Source organism: Podarcis bocagei (assembly GCF_964188305.1).
Source record: "Podarcis bocagei genome assembly, chromosome: 4".
NCBI lineage: Eukaryota > Metazoa > Chordata > Lepidosauria > Squamata > Lacertidae > Podarcis > Podarcis bocagei.
In genome coordinates, this window is record NC_138128.1 from 17625983 (window position 1) to 17646550 (window position 20568).

General features: G+C 45.1%; 1 protein-coding gene across 8 annotated transcripts in view; it reads right to left on the reverse strand.

The window, feature by feature from the left end:
- The window catches only part of LOC308584834 (uncharacterized protein), a 228757-nt gene that overhangs the window by 86404 nt on the left and 121785 nt on the right, over positions 1-20568 (reverse strand). For all 8 annotated transcript variants that reach the window (XR_014007041.1, XM_081189917.1, XM_081189919.1 and 5 more), the window contains one exon: positions 3446-3568. Coding sequence is in view for 7 of the 8 variants with exons in the window: in XM_081189917.1 (XP_081046043.1) it covers positions 3446-3568 (123 nt within the window). In the remaining variant the exon portion in view is untranslated. The remainder of the gene's footprint in view (positions 1-3445; positions 3569-20568) is intronic.

The following is a 20568-nucleotide window of genomic DNA, read 5'->3' on the forward strand; positions in this document are numbered from 1 at the left end:
AGAGTTGGGTGTCATCTGCATACTGAGGACACTACACTCTAAATCTCCAAAAACTATTGCTTCCAAAGACTTTACCTAGATGTTGAAAAGTGGGGGGGGGGGGAGAACAGAACCTTGTGGAACCCCAGGCCCAGTGGCCAAGGAGTCAAACAGACACTTTCCACCTTTTGAAATCTCTTCTTCAAGAAGAATGGAGCCCAAGTCCCATCCTGGCCAGACAGTCCAGAATAGTGCCATTGTTGAAGGTATTGAAAACTGCTGACGAGACTGACAGTGACATACTTTTCCTGCCTCAGTTCAAAGATTTTCTGTCAGGATAGGCCAGGCTGTTTATGTCCCAGAATTAGGCCTGAACTGCAGTTGAAATAGTTCCAGATAACCTTGCATCATTTAGAGTTTTCCACTTGCATCTCTGAGAATAGATATGTGAGGTCAATTGGTCTTCATAAAACTTTAAAATTGGCCTATGCGAAAGTACCAATCATGCTGATGAGGATGGGAAAACTTTTTTATTTTGTACCCAATACTTCAAATTTCATTCATTCAGAGAAGGTGCATCAGCACATTCATTTAAAACTTTTCCTTGATCAAATTAATTTTTATTAGCAAATATATTCCATATCTGACTAACTGACATAATTGTTTCAAGAGTTGTTGAAACTTTCAAATATTTTGATCCTAATACTGTCCACCCAGGCAAAGGTATATGTAAACTCTAAGGTTGCCCAATTCAGGAGATTAAGACAATTATATGTCTATTGGGATAATAATAATATACACATCTATATATTAATGTATGGTAATGTAACCGTATTTTTTCTTTTTTTCTTTTCATTCTCACTCACTTTTTTTCTTACTTTTTTTCTCACTCTATGTTTTTTTTTAAAAAAAAACTTCTCCTTGATGAACAGAAAAAGTGAGCTCCAACATTTATTTTTAGTATAAAACTAACAAAAGTCCTGTTAGACTAACTGGTATCTTTAGGATGACACAGATATCTGGCTATCAACTCAATCCCTCACAAAGCACTTCTAAAGGCTCTGAATTCTGAATGTGGGTTGAACTATAAGTTATAAATGTCACAGGGCTGCTGCCAAAAACACCCTCCAAGTTCTCATCTGTGAAGAGTAGAGACACACTTCATAATGCGATGTCATCACTTTGCAAGTTGTTCTGCCCCCGGCTAGCAAACGATGTGGAACCAGAGCGGGGGAACTCACAGTATGATGACAGCACATCATGAGATGGGTGTCAAGGGTGAGAATGCAGCATGGGTGTCAGAGGTGAGAACTTGATGTGGGAGTGTCAGTGTCAGTGTCAGCAACATCCCCATGACGCACAAAGTGTGTCAATCCTTACTTAGAATGCAGAGTACTGTATTTTTCGCCCTATAAGATGCACCAGACTACAAGACGCACCTAGTTTTTGGAGGAGGAAAACAAGAAAAAAAATATTCTGAATCTCAGCAGCCAGAACGGCAAGAGGGATCGCTGTGCAGTGAAACCAAAGCGTTCCAAAACCAAGGCTTGCTTTCCCATAGAAAGTAATGCAAAATGGATTACAGTGGTGCCCCGCAAGACGAATGCCTCGGAAGACGAAAAACTCGCTAGACGAAAGGGTTTTGCGTTTTTTGAGCTGCTTCGCAAGACGAATCTCCCTATGGGCTTGCTTCGCAAGACAAAACGTTCTTGCGAGTTTGTTTCCTTTTTCTTAAAGCCACTAAGCCGTTAATAGCCGCTAAGCCGCTAATAGCCGCTAAGCCGCTAAACCGCTAATAGCCGTGCTTCGCAAAACGAAAAAACCGCAAGACGAAGAGACTCGCGGAACGGATTAATTTCGTCTTGCGAGGCACCACTGTAATTCGTTCCAGGCTTTTAAAAACAACCCCTAAAACAGCAATATAACATGAATTTTACTAAGAAGACCATTGATCCATAAAATGAAAGCAATAAACAACGTACTACAGTTACACAGTCAATCAATCAGTAGCTGAACTGGGTTCCACACAGTCACAAAAACAACAACAAAGTGTGGTACTCAAAATGGATGTGTGGCACTCAAATTGAAGCGTAACACTCAAAACGGAGCATGTTCAGCTTCTGAAAAAAGTTCTAACTGGAACACTTACTTCCAGGTTTGCAGTGTTTGGGTTCCAAGTAGTTTGAGTACAAAGGTGTTTGAGAACCAAGGCACCACTGGTGTGTGTGTGTGTGTGTGTGTGTGTGTGTGTGAGAGAGAGAGAGAGAGAGAGAGAGAGAGAGAGAGAGAGAGAACACTAGAGCAGTGGTAGGGAACAGGATCCAGCCAGCAAGTTGGATGCCTATCACTCCTTGTCCTGTGAAAGCCAAGTCTGCAATGATCACAGAATTGTAGAGTTGGAAAGAACCCTGAGGGTTATCAATGTGAACCTTCTGCAATGCAGGAATCTCAGCTAAAACATCCATGGCAGAAGACGATCCAACCTCCCAAGTTCACCACCTCCCAAGGAAGACCCTTCCACTGTCCAACAGCTCTGTCACAAAGCTCTTTTTTGGGTGCAGTTCATCAGGTCCGGAAGTGCTTTATAGTGCTTCCCATACTGCACATTAGAGTTATGTATACAGCTCCACATTATTCAAACTGGTTTACCAAGGAGGTCTACCAACCTTGTTTCGTTTGGGTTTTTAGAAGCACAGTTAAGACACTTTTGCTCTGCAAGGCCTTTGAGATGGTTGGTTGAATGTTTCTCCCACTCTCTACAGCTACTTTGATTATACACTGTGTTCTGAAACATTTTAATCTCAGTTCTGGCTATTTCATTGTGATTTAATGGGTTGTTCTGGTTTTTAATATTTGTGGTTTTAATATAATTCCATTGCCTTGGGAGCTGCCTTGTGAACCATCCTGAGGACTCTAATGGGCTGAAAGGTGAACCATAAATTTTAAAACGAAACGAACATAATAGACGGCTTTAAAAACACCACTGTTCATTAATAGAGCACTACCATTTGCATCCTTTTAGAGCCATTTGCTGAGGACTGTCAAACTCCTTAATTCACTCTCATTGCGAAGAACAAAGGAGTCCGCAATAAACTTTGCAATGAGAATAAAAACAAGTATAGAATGAAAATGGCACATTCCTTAAAAAAACCCCAAACCCAGCAGTCAACATCCCACAAATAGAGCTTCACACGAGGGCAACTTTAATCTGGCATCTTTCTCAACCCTAAAACCCACAAACACCGTGATGTGAACAGTAGAGGCAGCTGCACCAAAGTAGCTTTAAGAGCAACAACACTGACAACCTTTTTGACAGCTTGACAACTTGGCATTATATAATTTTGGCTGGGAAAAATACCCCAAAACAACACACAGCTCTGAATTTGCATCCCCCTAAAGACCAAATTATGAACGCCTCCTCTCCTTCCCCCCATCACTTAAAAACTACAGCCTGGGTGTTACTCACCTATGCAGGTACGGCCGTCAGCATGAAGTTTGTGCCCTGCATGGCATTCACAGTGGTAGGAACCCAGAGTGTTCACACAGCTCTGCTGACAGCCTCCACTCCTTACTGCACATTCATCAATATCTAGAAAAGAAAAATAGGTGGTTGAGGTATTATAGGCTTCAACGGCACCACAAGGTGATGTGCCAAATATGCAGCGATGGTTGCCTCAGGCTCACGTCATTCCTCTGGTGCAGCTAGGAGGACTACAAAGCTTTAGCTTCTATTTTTGATTAACTACAGGTTGTTATGTCATCCAAACATGACAAGCCGTGCTTAATCTTAACTGTGGCTTGTTTGAAGCAAGCTAGCTTCAAACAATGGATTATGAAGTTATCTTGCTCCAATAAGCCATAGTTCAGATGAAGCAAAGTTTAAGATCCAGACATAATGTTAAATGCGAGTAAAAGCAGCTGATTTCATCCCCTGTGGCTGTGAGGAGAGGGGAGAGTATACAAGCCTGTAGCTTGCCACTGTTCCCATAATGGGGGGGGGGGAGGGACATTGTTTATTGTGAATGTAGCAAGTATATACAGTGATACCTCTGGATGCAAATGGGATCCGTTCCGGAGCCCGTTCACATCCTGAAGCGAACGCAACCCGAGTCTGAGCGTGCCGCAATTCGCTGCTTCTGCGCATGAAGTCATTTTGAGCGTCTGCGCATGTGCGAGCGTTGAAACCTGGAAGTAACATGCTCCGTTCCTTCTGGGTCACTGCGGAGCGCAACCAGAAAATGCTCAATCTGAAGCAACCTCAACCTGAGGTATGACTGTATACGTATTTAGATTACTGCTCTGAGGCTAAAGATCTGGTGGGTTATTAATGTGTACATTTGATTTTGCTTTCTCCTGCCCTCTACTTCCCCAATCCCTTAGTCTCCTGGCCTGCCTTCTCAGCACCTGTGCATCGAATCACAGAATTGCAGAATTGGAAAGCACCCCACTAGTCCAATCCTCTGCAATGAAGGCATCTCAGCTAAATCATACAGGACATATGACCATCCAACCTCTGCTGAAAAACCTCCAAGCAAGGAGAGTCTACCACCTCTCATGGGAGCCGGTTCCACTGTCGAATAGCTCTTGCTGATGTTTAGTCAGAATCTCCTTTCCTGTAATTTGGATCCATTGGTTTGCATCCTATCCTCCAGAATGGGAGAAAACAAGCTTGCTCCATCTTCCATGCGACTGCCCTTTAGATGTTTGAAGATGGCTACCACGCCTCCTCTAGGTCTCCTCTTTGCCATGCTAAACAGAGCCAAACTAGACATGCCCTTAAATACATAGCAGACACGAACAGGGGAGTCCCATTTTCACTGTGAAGACAGCACGCAGGAATGGTTATCTCTTCCCCAAGTTGGGGGTGATCCCTGCCATCCCTGTAGGAAGCGAAAGCCACATCGGCTCCTAGCTATGTGGGATTCAGAAAGGGAATCTCCATTCCAGAATCCCTAGGGGAATGAAAAGACCAGCCTCACCTTCCTATCACGGTGGAATTGGACTCCTGTTCCCCCGTAATTAGTTTAGAAAACAAAAGATGTGCAGCAGGCAAAGTGCAACAGCTCCCCTTCTTTCCAGGCACAATTTTGGCCTGTCTTTGAATTAGCTATTTCCCCTGTATCTTGGCCCGTGCCATGCTGTGTCCTTTGCTAAACCCATTCTGTTCTCCTGGACCGCTAGGAACTTTCCATCTGTTTAGAGCACGTACTTTACTGCTCAACAGACACCATGACTTTTAATTCCACTGGGGCAAGACCTTCCTGCCTGCCTTTTTGTGATCTTCTATCCCCCGCAAATGCGAAAAGAGATTTGCTTTGCTGCTGACTTGAAGGAGCAGGAAAAGCCTAGGCCAGGAGTCACTGAAATTCAACAGGCTTCCGAGACGCACACTCCCGAGGATGAAGAAAGGCCCTCTTTGTTTCCCACCCTCATAAAGTTTTATCTGAAGCTCTCTCTCTTTATCTCTCAGCTAGGATTCAGAAACAGGTGCTGCTCAAGTCAAAAGAGCCAATGTCTCCAAGCCAATTTCACAATATTGTAATGGTCTTTATTTGAACAAGGCGAGAGGCAGAAGAGGAATATTAGGTGAATTCAAAAAATGTAGAGTAATAGTATTAACTGGATGGGGGTGTGAGATTACTTCCCCTCCCTCCCCAAAAAATCTAATAAAAACAATTATTTCACCCGTCTGCCTTCCCATCACCCCCCAATTCCACCCAGGCTCTCTTCTTATCTCTACTTGGTATTAGAAGGATTACAGGGCGGGGGCAAGGGCTTTCAACCAGTGCTTTGCTATGTGAACCCATGGTAACCACGAGAGGAGGATGAAGGATGTAATGATGCCTCTTCCACCACCATGAGAGGGAATGGATCACACACAGCTTTTGAAGTAAGGGCTGCTGAGCTAGGGACCAACGACAGGCTTCTGGCTGCTGTGTATGTTCCTATTCATCTCCCGCTTTGTAATCTGAGCAACCTGTCAGAAACTGTGGAAAGAAAGAACGAAAGAGCAGCCAGTGGCACCATCAAGGGTCTTCTGCATCTTGTGGAGTCTGGTGCCAAGGAAAGGTCAACCAAGCTGTCCATCAGCCAAGCTTGTTCTATTATGGACCTTCTCACTGAAGGACTCTTGATAAGCTTCCAAGGAACCTCAGGTTTCCAGAGAACAGTTGGCTTCATGCAGATGTGATGCTGAACTACGGCTTAGCTTTATGTGAACAGCCCTTGGGCTTACATAAGCCCCTCTCCTCCTCTGACATGGTTCTGAGAGACTGGAAAGTCTCACTTCCATTACATAGCAACACAGAAAGTTGCATCACACTGCAACAAACCACTAGTTTATCTAGCTCAGTATCATCTATACTAACTGACAATGACTCTCCAGGTTTTCAGACGCAGTCTCAGTTTCATCCAGCACTCCCTGGAGATTGATTCTGGGGATTCATATGTGCAAAGCATGTGCTCTAGCACAGAGCCATGACCCCCACCCCCCAAGTGATGTGTCGTTGGTCAACAGAAGAGGATGAGCATGAAGTGCACAGCATTGCGCCACTGCATGGACAGAAATGGAGCACCAGCTGAGGAAGCCCCACTGCCCCTCCAGGCTCTGGGGAGGGTCTCCTTGAGAGCCAGAGGCTTGGTGAGCAGTTCAACCAAGCCTGCTGCTCCTCCGGCTCATGCCATATGTCAGCTGGGCCGGTCAACAGAGCCACACAAGCCAGAGGGACAGCACGGCCCGCAGAGCTGATGGGTCAAGAAGATATTAGGTGGGAGACCTCAGCAAAGCCCTGATGTGCTTCCTGCTCACAAGGAGACCCTCCCTAGAACCCAAAGAGGAAGTCCTCTTTGAGCTCTGGGGAGGGTCTCCTCGCAATCCAGGAGGACTCTCCAGGGTCCTCCCCATTTCTGGGATCCACTTGTGGGTTCCCAGCACTGCACATGTGTGCAGTCACACACGAATAGAGCATGCAAAAATGGGGAGTTGCCTGTATGTGTCTGTTGGCATAGTCACAAAGGAAGCCTATAGCAAACTACATCCCAACGTTTACTTGATCAGCTCTCAGATGCAGTGCTGGGAATCACTTGCCAAATTTTAATCAAACCCTTCCCAGACATCCCAGATCATCATGTGATCCCTTAGCCTTTTGGGAAAGGGGATGGCTTGCTCTGACTTCCCCCTTCCACACACACAATTTTCCAGAAAGGGCAGGGGTTACTGGAGAGGGTAGCATTATATCAACTTTTAAATGAAAACATCTGCTTATCCTATTTGCTTTCAAAACAATCTCTGCTTTTTATTTCTCTTTCATTATCTCTCGCTCTCTTTTAATGCTGATACGCACTTAAAACCAACCTTGTAAAAATGAAAGGGGAAAAAATGTAGGGGAACAGCTTGAAAGAAGACTTTGAAGAAAGGAGAGCCTTGACTTTTTCTGGCCTCAATTAAAGATTTCAACAAAGTTAATTGCTAATACCTTGCATGCAAAACTTGCCCATCTGAAGCCAATGCTGGAAACTGCTTCTGTTATTTTTAAAACCGGAAGATTGGCCTTTCTGCATCGCTTCCATGTCAGCGTCATACTCAAACGTGCTGTTGCATGGCGCTATACATGAGAAGTTTCACTTTTTTGCGCAAGCTAGCCATCTGGAAGCATTTCTGCATTAGCAGATGTTGTTTTGAGATGTAAATAATAAACAGAACATATTCCCATACTCCTCAAACATTACACAAAGGCGGGTGAAGTTCCTACATCTAAATTTTAGTATTATTCTATCATGCCACTTCCGCCACATCTTTCCACCGTATACAAAAATAGGAAATTCCGAAGGGATTTTGTGTTCTGTTGTGCCATAGCACAGAGAAAGAGAACCTGGGTCCCTCCAGAAGTTGTTCAGCTGTAGCTCCCAGCACCACTGACCATGTTGGCTGGATCTGATGGAAGCTGGATTCAAACAACATCTGGAGTTCACAACTGCCGGTATAGCAGGTTTACATTCCCCCAATGTTTCATCCATAAATTTACTATAATGGTTTGGCACCAACTGCAGTGAAATGAATGAAAACTGTCCTGGCAAAGCTTTTGGATGATCTGACAGCTCAAACTTCCTGCTCCTGAAGGACTAAAAAGGTTGGAATCTCCAAATCTGAATTATACACAACAAAAATGTAACTAAATGCCTTTAAAGTTTTGGGTTTTATTTCCCATCAAGTGTAGGAATCAATAATGCAATTAAAGGGAACAACAACAACTACAACAACATAAGAAGAAGTCTATATATTGAATATTGTAATGTTACTTTTTCTTTTTGCTATATGCATTCATGTTTTATATGTTTATATTTACTGTATTTTTCTATTTTGAAAAACAAATTAAAAGTAAGCATAGGTAAGGAAGAAATTCTATAATTTTATGACATAATTCCCCAAAATTGCATGTTATAGGGAGCAGCCCATTTTCCTGCTATTTTCTTATTGGTGATGTGTGGTGGGAGAGTCCCATTGTCAAACTGTGTTAGATAACCCCGAATGAGCAACCAACTTTAGAAATTCTTAATATGCGTCTTAATCCAGGGCAGCACCCTAATATATCAAATAAACACTGCCATCATTGTTAGTTCACTCATGAGTTGACAATCCTAATAACTGAAACCATAAGAAAAAAATTAAAATGGGGTTAGAAAATGAAAATGAATGGTGGATTTGTGCATTTTTCTTTGCAGATGGCACCCAGTAGTTTAAATTCACTTTATTAGAAATTTGATAGTGGCTTGCCTTAAGAAACCAACAGAGACTGCCTTCTCTGGATCTTGCTTATAAACCATATGTTAGATTTGGAAACACTGCAGGTTCTAATTTAAACTAATCACTCAGTCTAAACAAGGATGACAGAATAAACCTGGATGCAAGGAAAGTAGACTAAAGTATTGACACTGAGCAACAGAAACAGAACTGATACCGGTAAGTAGCTAATATATTGCACAACCTCTATTTTGAAATGCATAATATTGTTATGGGCATCCATTTGTTACAATAATGTGGTTTGCTCCAAATGTTGCTAAACTATGTTAGCAGACATTGCAGCTTGGATGAATTAGACTGAAATATGGTAACCACTTACAGCTTATGGAGTTCAAAGGCTTTATTCATGCAGGAACTATTTACAACTATAGAATGAAAGAAATAGCAGGCATCTTTTCTGGATAGAAGAGTAAACAAAAATGCCTTAGCTTTTTAGGGGGAGGATTTAACTTAAGCATAGAGGCTTACAAACAATTGCTGGCTAAATTGCTACACAAGCAGTGCCCTCTTGTGGTTTAAAGTAACACATGGATTAAACAGAAGTTCAGGAGAAGGAAATGTCTTTGCTTTCCTCCAACAGACTAGTGGCCATGCAGGCTGGGGCTGAAAGGAGTTGTGGTCCAACAATATTTGGAGTATACCATATTGGCTACCTCTATTTTAGGGAGATAACTGTCTAACTGATCAGGCTGGTTTTCTGATGCAAAATTGTTGTAGGAAGATGAAATCCATCAGGTTTATGGGAATACGCACATTGCTTCCTTCCAGCTGGAGGGTGGGAAAAGCTCAGGGTTTGTGTGTGTACAAAAGAGGAAAAGAACAAAAGCAGGTTGTGAGACTGTAAGATGGAAAACACAAAGAAACTGCTTCTCCTGGGCAGATGAGATCTGGGCAGCTGACTTGTTTAGTAAGTGTGTTAAGCTGTTTGCTTCCACCTATGCTGAATATTGGTAAATAAAATCAACTGTTACAAAGATGCAGTGCACTTCTAGTAATCTTTCCTTCCAGACTCACTTCCCAAACCTGGGTAAGCACTGGTCCTGAATTTTTTCCCTGCTCAGGCAAATGGGAAGTGTAGAATAATATCTTAAAGAGTCAGTTTCCAAACTGGTGTTCTTAGGACCCTGGGAGTTCATGACAAAAGATTGACATTGATAGACAAGTTATCCAGAAGAAAGCTTGCTCTTCACTCTAAACTCTCCCCTGTGATGCTCAAATGCAAAGGAGCACTGGGCACATTCTAGGCTACAGTCAGCTTCTGCAGGGCACTAGCTAGGTCTAGTCAGTGACCTGCAGAAAATCAGAGCAGGCCACAGAAGACAGCCCAGAATAATCTGCAACATTTAGGCCATGGTTGACATAGGAGGTTTCCTCAGGAGACAAATGGCTCTGAACTTGAGAAATGTGAAAAATCACTGGCCTACAGTTTCATGAGTCAAAACCAAGTGCTGTCAAATAAATGGTAAAAAGCAAAGCATCTGTATGATCAGCAAGTCTGACTGTGATACAAATCCCAGCATACCTACCGTATTTTTCGCTCTATAACACGCACCTGACCATAACACGCACGTAGTTTTTAGAGGAGGAAAACAAGAAAAAAATATTCTAAACGAAACAGTGGATGTATGATTTTTGTGGTTCATGCTGTGGCCACAGATGTGATCTGACGATGAGTTTGGGGTAGCCCAATGCAAAAATCCTGAGGATCCATGTGGATCCATGCTTTGTAACCATGTTTTTGCGCCATTGCAGCCCCATGAAACAGTGTGTGTGTGTGTGTGTGTTTTGGTGCAGGCTGTAGCCATGCATATGCTATATGATCTGATGGTGAACTTGGGGTGACCCAGTGCAAAAATCCTGAGGATCCATGTGGATCCGTGCTTTGTAACCACATTTTAAGTGGGGAGGGAAGGAAAAGTATTAAAGGGAGAAGGAACACGCGTGGGGTGGGTGGAGACGGATGTGGCTAATAATGCAGGAGAGGGGTCTAAGGGGACAAGGAACACGCGTGGGGTGGGTGGAGAAGGATGTGGCTAATAATGCAAGAGAGGGGTCTAAGGGGACAAGGAACACGCGTGGGGTGGGTGGAGAAGGATGTGGCTAATAATGCAGGAGAGGGGACAAGGAACACGCGTGGGGTGGGTGGAGAAGGATGTGGCTAATAATGCAGGAGATGGGTCTAAGGGGACAAGGAACACGCGTGGGGTGGGTGGAGAAGGATGTGGCTAATAATGCAGGAGAGGGGTCTAAGGGGACAAGGAACACGCGTGGGGTGGGTGGAGAAGGATGTGGCTAATGATGCAGGAGAGGGGTCTAAGGGGACAAGGAACACGCGTGGGGTGGGTGGAGAAGGATGTGGCTAATGATGCAGGAGAGGGGTCTAAGGGGACAAGGAACACGCGTGGGGTGGGTGGAGAAGGATGTGGCTAATAATGCAGGAGAGAGGTCTAAGGGGACAAGGAACACGCGTGGGGTGGGTGGAGAAGGATGTGGCTAATAATGCAGGAGAGGGGTCTAAGGGGACAAGGAACACGCGTGGGGTGGGTGGAGAAGGATGTGGCTAATAATGCAGGAGAGGGGTCTAAGGGGAGAAGGAGCACACGTGGGGTGGGTGGAGAAGGATGCGGCTAATGATGAAGGAGAGGGGTCTAAGGGGAAAAGGAGCTCGCGTGGGGTGGGTGGAGAAGGAGCTTTTCGGAGAGCTGAGCAGGGAGGGGGGAGGGAAAGAGCACTGTTGCTTTAAAGGAGCCAACCGGACAGCAGCCACTTACAGCAGTGTAAGCAGCTCCTTTCCTCTCCCGCTTTCCTCCTTCTCTCCCTCTTTGCTGCTTTACACAGCTAATGGCAAATCCCCTGCAACCCAAGTCCTGCTCAGCGGATCAGCTGAGACGCTGGGAGAATCGTAATTTCCCCCTCTCCCTCATCCCGTGCCCTCCTGTCCCCAGCAGCCTTTTAAGAAACTTTTTTACTGATTTTCACTGCGCTAGTGGCTCAGAGCCCTCCTGTGCCCTGCCGTCCCTCTGCAGCCTCATTGCTCCGTTTAGAGAGCGCACGGACCTTTGCTAGCTGAGGCTGCAGCAGCTGTTGCTGGCTACGCGGCGCTTTTTCCGGCTCGCTATGGCTCCCGTCTGTCCCTCCTCGCGTGTAAGCGGCTGCTGCCTGCTTTGCTGGCATGGCTCTCCTTCCCTCCCTCCTCCTCAGCTCCTCCCCCTCCTCCTGGCTGTAAAGCAAGCAAAGCTAGAGCCGTGCAAAGCCCTGCAAGCGGCTCCTGCTTTGCTTGATTGACGGCAGCCATGGCTCCGGTCGAGTGCATTCGCTCCGTAACACGCACAGGCATTTTCCCTTACTTTCTAGGAGCAAAAAAGTGCGTGTTATGGAGCGAAAATTACGGTAGTTAAAGAGTTTCAGAGCACTTTGGCAACAACAACAAAAGTATCCCCAAATCAGGCAACATCTTATCATTGGGCAAACTGAGAGTTTAATTTTTTTAAAGAAAGGTAGGATGATTCATGAAGTGTGGAGGATGGTGGTGTTCTCACATGGCTGTTCACAAACACCACCTCTCTTCCGCATGCTAGATAATAAAGAAACAAAAATGGCACGTCATTAACTGGAAAAGTGATCTTTTCCAGCACATCAGAGCTGTAAATAAAAATCCAACTGAACAAAAGCTACAGTGCAATCATCTGCACTTGATTTGGCAGCAGATGTAAACTACTTCTCAAGAAATTGGTAGCACTGATGCGATAAGAGCTATTTGGCTTCAGGGTGTTCGGTTTTTTGTTTTTACTTAGTAGGGCCAATTATCCCCCTGACCCAAAAACTAAGAGTCGGGGAGAAATTCCATTCAATTCACATTGAAAGCCAAATCTATCAAATTCACACTTTATGAAACAATAGGATAATTGAAACAAAGTCATCCTTTGAAATTTAGCACTTATCCAGATTTTGCAATACAGTTATCCAACCAACCAATGTTTACAAAAGTGTGTATACGAGGGAAAGTGTGCATAAAAATCAACATCTTACATGGAAACACATAAAAATGCATTCCATTCGTGGCAAAATGTATTTATTATGACAAATTCACACCAGAATGCTTAAGAATTTTCATAGAATCTTAGCGTTGGAAGGGACCCCAAGGGTCATCTAGTCCAACCCCCTGCAATGCAGGAATATCAGCTAAAGTATCCATGACAGATGGTCATCCAGTCCCTGTTTAAAAACCCCCAAGGAAGGAGAGTCCACAACCTCCCGAAGAAACTGGTTAAAAAGAAAGGTAGATCAAATTGCAGCAGAAATGTGGAGAACTAAATTTAAGATTGGAAAAATTAGAAATTAAGAGAACCAAAATGGACACACCCTTCCCAGAATTCACAGCATGGCAAGCAGCAGGCTCTCTAAATATTTTCCTAGGTCTGTTGCCATTGCATGATGTCTTTGGGCCCAATGAGATGCTATGAGAAATATGTGGTTTCATTCCATGTTTCTCCTATGAGACCATGGTACACAGGTTGTTGTTGTTTAGTCGTGTCCGACTCTTCGTGACCCCATGGACCAGAGCACGCCAGGCACTCCTGTCTTCCATTGCCTCCCGCAGTTTGGTCAAACTCATGTTCGTAACTTCGAGAACACTGTCCAACCATCTCGTCCTCTGTCGTCCCCTTCTCCTTGTGCCCTCCATCTTTCCCAACATCAGGGTCTTTTCCAGGGAGTCTTCTCTTCTCATGAGGTGGCCTAAGTATTGGAGCCTCAGCTTCATGATCTGTCCTTCCAGTGAGCACTCAGGGCTGATTTCCTTAAGAATGGATAGGTGTGATCTTCTTGCAGTCCATGGGACTCTCAAGGGTCTCCTCCAGCACCATAATTCAAAAGCATCAATTCTTCGGCGATCAGCCTTCCTTATGGTCTAGCTCTCACTTCCATACATCACTACTGGGAAAACCATAGCTTTAACTATACACAGCTAGAGGAGATTAAACGGCACCAATCAGTTTGTATTATTATATGCATAAGCTTGTTTTATTTTGTGATCAGTTTTGTTTGGTTTTGACATCTCACGTGAACTGCTTAGAGACTACACATATTAAGCGGCATAAAATTTCCCAAATAAATTTAATAGTTGCTGCTATTCACTCTCTTGGAGACACTATTGTTGATCTAAATAGCAGCTTGCCTGCCCCCCACCCTGCCCCTTGGGTGAATAACAGCTTTAGGGAGTGGAGATTTTCATCAGGATCTGATGCAGAGGAATGGATTAAGCCATGCCACATTCCTAATCCTGAATGAGCACGCCTGCACCTTTTATTTCATTTTTAAAAGCGGGGAGTGGAAATCTTGTGCATTTATCTATTTGGGTGCTGTCTTACAAACATGTAGGGATATATGAAGAGCACCCACCAGGGAGCGGGCCCTGGATAGCTTACATCTCCATGCTGTTCTTTTATTTAATTATTTTAATTAGATTTATATACTGCCCTTCATCAAAAGATCTCAGGGCAGTTCAAACTGCAAGTTTTTTTACAAATGCAAGTCTTTGCTTTACACTGCTTGCTACCTGAAACAATGGTCTAGCCATGAGAAATATGCTTGCTGTGTAAAGTATGGTCCAGCCATTTGATGCTCCTGACTGAACCTTCTAACAAAAAGGTAAAGAACCCGCAACCTGAATTTCATCCAACCCCACACTACAGGTACCACTTCAGCTTCCCTGCCATGTTGTGCTCATTCCTCTTAATTCCAAATTATTGATGAATCCCTTCCCCTCAACCTCAAATTAAGTCACCGCTCTTCAGTTTTCCAGCACAGCAAGCATGTCATCAAATGCAGCAAGCTCTCCTTTGAAGTGTTGCAGTAAGTAGTTTGATTTTGGCCGATACTCTGATTTTTGCAGTAAACAAACACACAAACTCAAGAAAGTGCCACAGTTATTTGTGAACTGGGACTTCAATATCTTGCTCTCAGCAAGACATGACAGTTTTTTTGGGGGGGAACTATGCTGGGGGTGCGGAGGAGGGAAACAGAGGAAAATGTCTGATCTTTTGAAAACCTCTGCATTTCCACAGCAGCTAGACAGATGTGTTTTTGCCAAGCTCAGTGAGGGGCTTTCCTCAGTTCAGCAGCTTTCCTTCCCACCATGCAATGGCACAGTAGGCAGGCCACACAACAGAGGTATGCTCATGCAAATACCTTCGTAATGCTAGCTAACGTGCCCTACTTCACAGGTCTGCTTTGCAGATTACTATCTACGTCGAAGAAAAACATAATGTGTGCATTGCATAGGTGCATGGCAATGGAGCACTTTCTTTGATACACGTTCAGGGATCAGGGAGACACCGTGTGCATCCGTTTCTGGTTCATGGCTGTATGAAGGATGAGACACTTGTTCTGGCATGCAGGTTGCATGACATGAAAGCCAGTTCTTATGGCGAAGTAAAAGAACCCAACAGAGCCCCCTGTAAATAGGTTTGGCAGGTAATAGCAACCTTTATTCTCAATGCTCAACGTCAAAAGAAGAAGTGACCACACTCGTATCCTACTCAATGGTGCTCCCAAGATTGAGGACCATCTCCCCAATGTGAACTTCTCTGCACACGCTCAGATTACCGTTGGAGACTCTCTTGGCTAGGTGCAGAGACATTGCTAAGTACTTACCAAAAATGGGCATGAACCAATAGGCACAAATTTGCACATGTGTGGATGCAAATTTAGAATGTAAAGGCCACAAAAGTAAGACAACTGAAACTACAATAACCCACAAACCTGCTATATGGCATGGTATGTAGCAGGGGTCTGCAACCCGCGGCTCCGGAGCCGCATGTGGCTCTTTTACACCTTTGCTGCGGCTCCGGGGCGGATACTAGCGAGGGGAGGAGGCGCATTGTGCGCCCCGACACTCCCCACTGTGGCGGGCGCTGTGCTGGCTGTGACGTCGCATGGGGGCGGTGCGTGCGTTAGTCACGCACCGTCCCAACGTCACCTTCCCGCCCGCCCGCTACATTGTATTTTTTTTATATATATAAATTTTTATTGGTTTTACAAAATTTTTAAAACAATACAAACATATAAAAAGACATACAAACACATATAGTTTCATGACCTTTTTTTCATAAACCTTGTTTCTCGGACTCCCCCATACCTCCCCTTTCTGCATCCCAATGTCCAAAATTTTCCAGCAACTTCTAAATAGTTCTGTCAAACATATGTCTTCTTAATCTTTCCTTAGTCTAATCTTATATCGCTGTAACCCTTTCTTTCTCAAAACCTCGACATTCTAACATTCATCAAGTTTATAATAGTCCTTAAGATAGATTTTAAATTTCTTCCATTCTTCTTCCGCCGTCTCCTTCCCCTGATCGCGGATTCTGCCAGTCATCTCAGCCTGCCCGCTACATTGTAAGGGGCATGTACGCTGGTCACTGCATTGAAAGGGGGCATGTACGCTGGTCACTGTTTTGAAGGGGAGTGAAGAACACACACACAAAAAAAGGTAACTTGTTAATTTAACGTTTATTTCTATGAGGAGGAGTAATTCTGAGGGGTCAAACAAAGAAATAATTAAAAAAGCGACAAAAAAAGTTATTTTTATAAAGACGAGTTTTGCGGCTCCCAGTTTTTTTTCCTTCGGAAACGGGTCCAAGTGGCTCTTTTTGTCTTAAAGGTTGCAGACCCCTGGTATGTAGCTTGCCCTGATTTTAAACTACAACCTTCATTGTTATGGGTTGGGGGCTGAATTATATGATCTCTTGGAGTTCCCCAAACATGTGCTTCTGGTTATAAAAACAGGGATCTGGAGAAGAGGTCTGCTAAATGGTTACACCAGTTTTTGTTTGTTTGTTTGTTTGTTTGTTGCCCTGTTTACTGCTCAGCTTCCAGGCTTCTGATGGGCATCTGGTTGGACACTGAGAACAGTTTTTTTAAAGTGTTGGTGTTGTTTGAATCACATTCTCATTCATATCCTACACTGTGCAATAACCACAATGCAGAATTTAATATTGTCTTGTGATGCCTCTACCAAGAACTTGCATGCCTGTACAGATGATTCATCTGTAGTTTAGAATATGCTGATTTTTATTAATACATTGGCAGAGAAAAATAAACTCTAATTTATACATTCAGAATTGCCCATTAGCTGCTGGGCTGTCTTTTTAGAAACAACATCCCAAATGGTTGAGATTCTCAAAGTATGAGTGGCTGGAGTAGGAATACAATGGTATTAATTCAAAGTCAAGTAGTAGAGAATAGCAGCCATGCAAACCCTTCCCAGCACATTTCCCCTCTTTCAAAATGAATATCCATTTATTCTTGACAACTGCAAAGTGTATTCCTATAATTGCAGAGATAATAGCCCAGCTGATTACATCTATTTGTCAATGGTAACAACTCTCCTTTCCTTTTTTTTCTTCAAACAAACAAATTATTGCCACTTAGGAAAGTGGAAATGTTGACATTCTCCATAACTTGCATTCAAAAACAATTCGTACGTGTACAAAATGGCTGGTATAATTGTTATGGAAATCTATCGGAGCTTTCCAGTACAGGAAGTGCTGTTCATTTAATTAAGAAAAAAAATATATAAAAACTCTGCTCAGTCTGAAGAACAAACAATCCCAGCTGGACACAGTTGCAAAAACTGTGAAGGTAAACCACGAAGGCATGGGTAGGCAAACTAAGGCCTGGGGGCCAGATCCAGCCCAATCGCCTTCTAAATCCAGCCCGCAGAATCAACGTGTTTTTACATGAGTGGAATGTGTCCTTTTATTTAAAATGCACCTCTGGGTTATTTGTGGGGCATAGGAATTTGTTTATTTTTTCCCTTCAAAATATAGTCAGGCCCCCAACAAGGTCTGAGGGACAGTGAACTGGCCCCCTGCTGAAAAATTTGCTGATCCTGCACCAAGGTTTCATATGCCGATTCAGTGGAGGGGGGGGGGCTATCTGCAGAGGGTCATAAGAAGAAAAAAATTCTGAACGAAACAGTGGATGTATGATTTTTGTGGTTCTTGTCAAATCCCACAGGGCCCTGGTTTCTTGTGACAGAGCGTTCCACCAGGCCGGGGCCACAGCCAAAAAGCCCTTGGCCCTGGTCGAGGCCAGTCTAATCTCCTTGAGGCTCGGGAGATTAGCTTAACTGTTTATCCATAGGCTCCTCCAATGACAAGTGAACAATTATAACATAAAATTCAAGACTAATGATGACATTCCTGAACGAAAGACTACACTGTGAGGAATTCGACTTGTGGTGCTGTCAGGGAACTGCCATCGGAGCATCAGGTGGTGGAGGGTCTCAGGGAGGAAGAAAGAGACTCAACAGCTGAGGCAGGGACCAGCAGGGGGAGGAGTGAATCTCTGAGGGAATGCGAGCAGGAGGGAGGGCTCAGAGACGCTTCCAGTGAGAACAGTGGGGAAGTATCTGAGGCGCCCGTGGGGAGACCCATGCCTCGCCGGAAACTGTCACGCCGTGAATCCAGGAGACGCGTTTCCGTCAAGGAGCTTCTTTGCTGGAAGCGCTTCCGCCGGCAGCCACTGTCAGACTCTACGAGTGACTAGAGCAGACATGTCTGAGGAGCTCTGTCACGCACAGAGGTTTGTGGAGCCGCACAAACTCTGAGGGAGTACGCTTTTACGCACAAGCAGCTAATCATCCCCTCACAGCAGTCTGACAGTCTCTGTACGCTGCCTGTGCAGGAGAAAGCATCATGAGCGACCCAGCCGGCACCGGAGGAGCAGGGGTTGGGACTGGTCCAAGCTTGGAAGACAGATACCGAGCGTTGGAGGTCCAACTGGCGTTGCAGACGGCGAGGCTGGAGGAGAGAAGGGCTCAGGATGCAGACAAGAAGGGGAGAGCCACTCAGTTCCCCAGAAAGGTACCAGGATTGGTGCAGAAGTTTGGGGGGGACCCCAAGGATTACCATGCCTTTAGGACAGAGATGCAATATGCACTTAATGTGCAGTTTGATGAATTCCCTGATGAGGAATCACGAGTTGCTTTCGTGATTGGGCATCTTGAGAGGGGGGCGAGGGACTGGGTTCGGCCCCTGATGGCAACGCACAATGACGTACTAAAGGACACGATGAAGTTCTTTCGTGCAATGGATATCATGTTTTCCAGCGATATTGAGGAAGGGGTGGTGCGCAGGCAGCTAATGGCTTGCAAGCAGGGAAGCCGATCTGTCCGTGAGTACTGGACTGAATTTACCATGCTGGTACACAGATTGGGTTGGGATTTATCGGCGGCACCCATTCAGATGTTATTTGAAGAAGGTCTTTCTTCGGCTGTGAAAGATGAACTGTCCCGGAGCCCCAGGGCGGTGTCTATGGATCAGCTGACCAAATCTGCGCTGACCATAGGAGCGCGCCAGGAGGCAAGAGCCTTGGAGAGGCGGGAAGGGAGAGGGGAACGTTGGAAGGAGTTCCGCATTCCAGACATTCCTGAGCCAGCTTTCCCGCCTGCAGAGCCGATGGAAATCGGAACAGCGCGCGCGCGCGCATTTTCAAAACCCAGTGAGGGGGTTAAGAAGGAGGGAAAGGGCGCCCGGAAATGCTACCTCTGCCAACAGCCAGGCCACTTTGCCAGAGTCTGCCCCCAGAGGAAGGAATGGCAAGGGATGGTGGGAGCTGTTGAGGGAGGAGAGCAGGGAGAAACAGAGCAGGTAAAAGCCAACGCCTGGTTGCCACAGTCGGGGCACTGCAGCCAGGCCAAAGAGCAGTGAAAGTGCCCGTGCCAGAAGCACCTCAACCTGCTCTAGTGATTGAAGTGTCGCTAGAGCTGCAAAACGGACACCCCCTAAAAATAAAGGCGCTGTTGGACTCAGGCAGCTCCTGCAATTTTATGAGCAAGGAGTTTGCTGCTGAACACCAGATACAGACTATCCCTTTAAGCAACCCCCTGCAGGTGACCACGATCGATGGCAGGGAGTTGTTGGGAGGAGGAGTCAGCTTGCAGACCGTCCCAATGATAATGAGGGTGGCAAGGCACACAGAACTGATAGCATTTAATGTGGCCACCTTGGGAGGCGCTCCCATTATTTTGGGGATGAGCTGGCTAGCGCTACATGATCCGCTGGTGGGCTGGCATCAGAGAGTGGTTTCCTTTGGTTCGGCACATTGCTTAGAACACTGCAAAGGGGAAAAGGGTTCAGCAGGGGCCCAAGCCACCCTAGCAGGGACTGAAGTAATGGAGAAGGTGAAGGTACCTCCACAGTATGCAGATCTCAGCGACGTGTTCAGCGAGAAGGAAGCTGACCAACTACCCCCGCATAGACCCTTTGATTGCCAGATCAATTTACTCCCTGGAGCACAGCTTCCTGTAGGCAAGTTGTATGCCATGTCAGACAGAGAAATGCAGGAGTTGCGAGAGTTCATTGACAAGAACCTGAAGAGAGGTTTCATCAGAGAGTCCAAAGCAGCGGGAGGTAGCCCAGTGTTCTTTGTGGATAAAAAAAACACGAACAAGCCGAGACTTGTATGTGATTTTAGGCTGTTAAATGCAGTGACAGAACCAGTGGCTTTCCCTATGCCCAGGATTGATGATATTTTGACCAGGGTGCGGAAGGGAAAGATTTTTACAAAGCTGGATCTAAGGGGGGCGTACAACCTGATACGTATAAGGAAAGGGGAGGAATGGAAAACCACCATGTTCACACCTTTGGGGGCATTTGAATATCTCGTTATGCCTTTTGGATTACAAGCAGGCTCAGCGTGTTTTCAAGCGTTTATGAACCACGTACTGGGTCCTTTGCTCTACAAGAATTGCGTCGCCTTCCTAGATGATGTGTTGGTGTATTCGG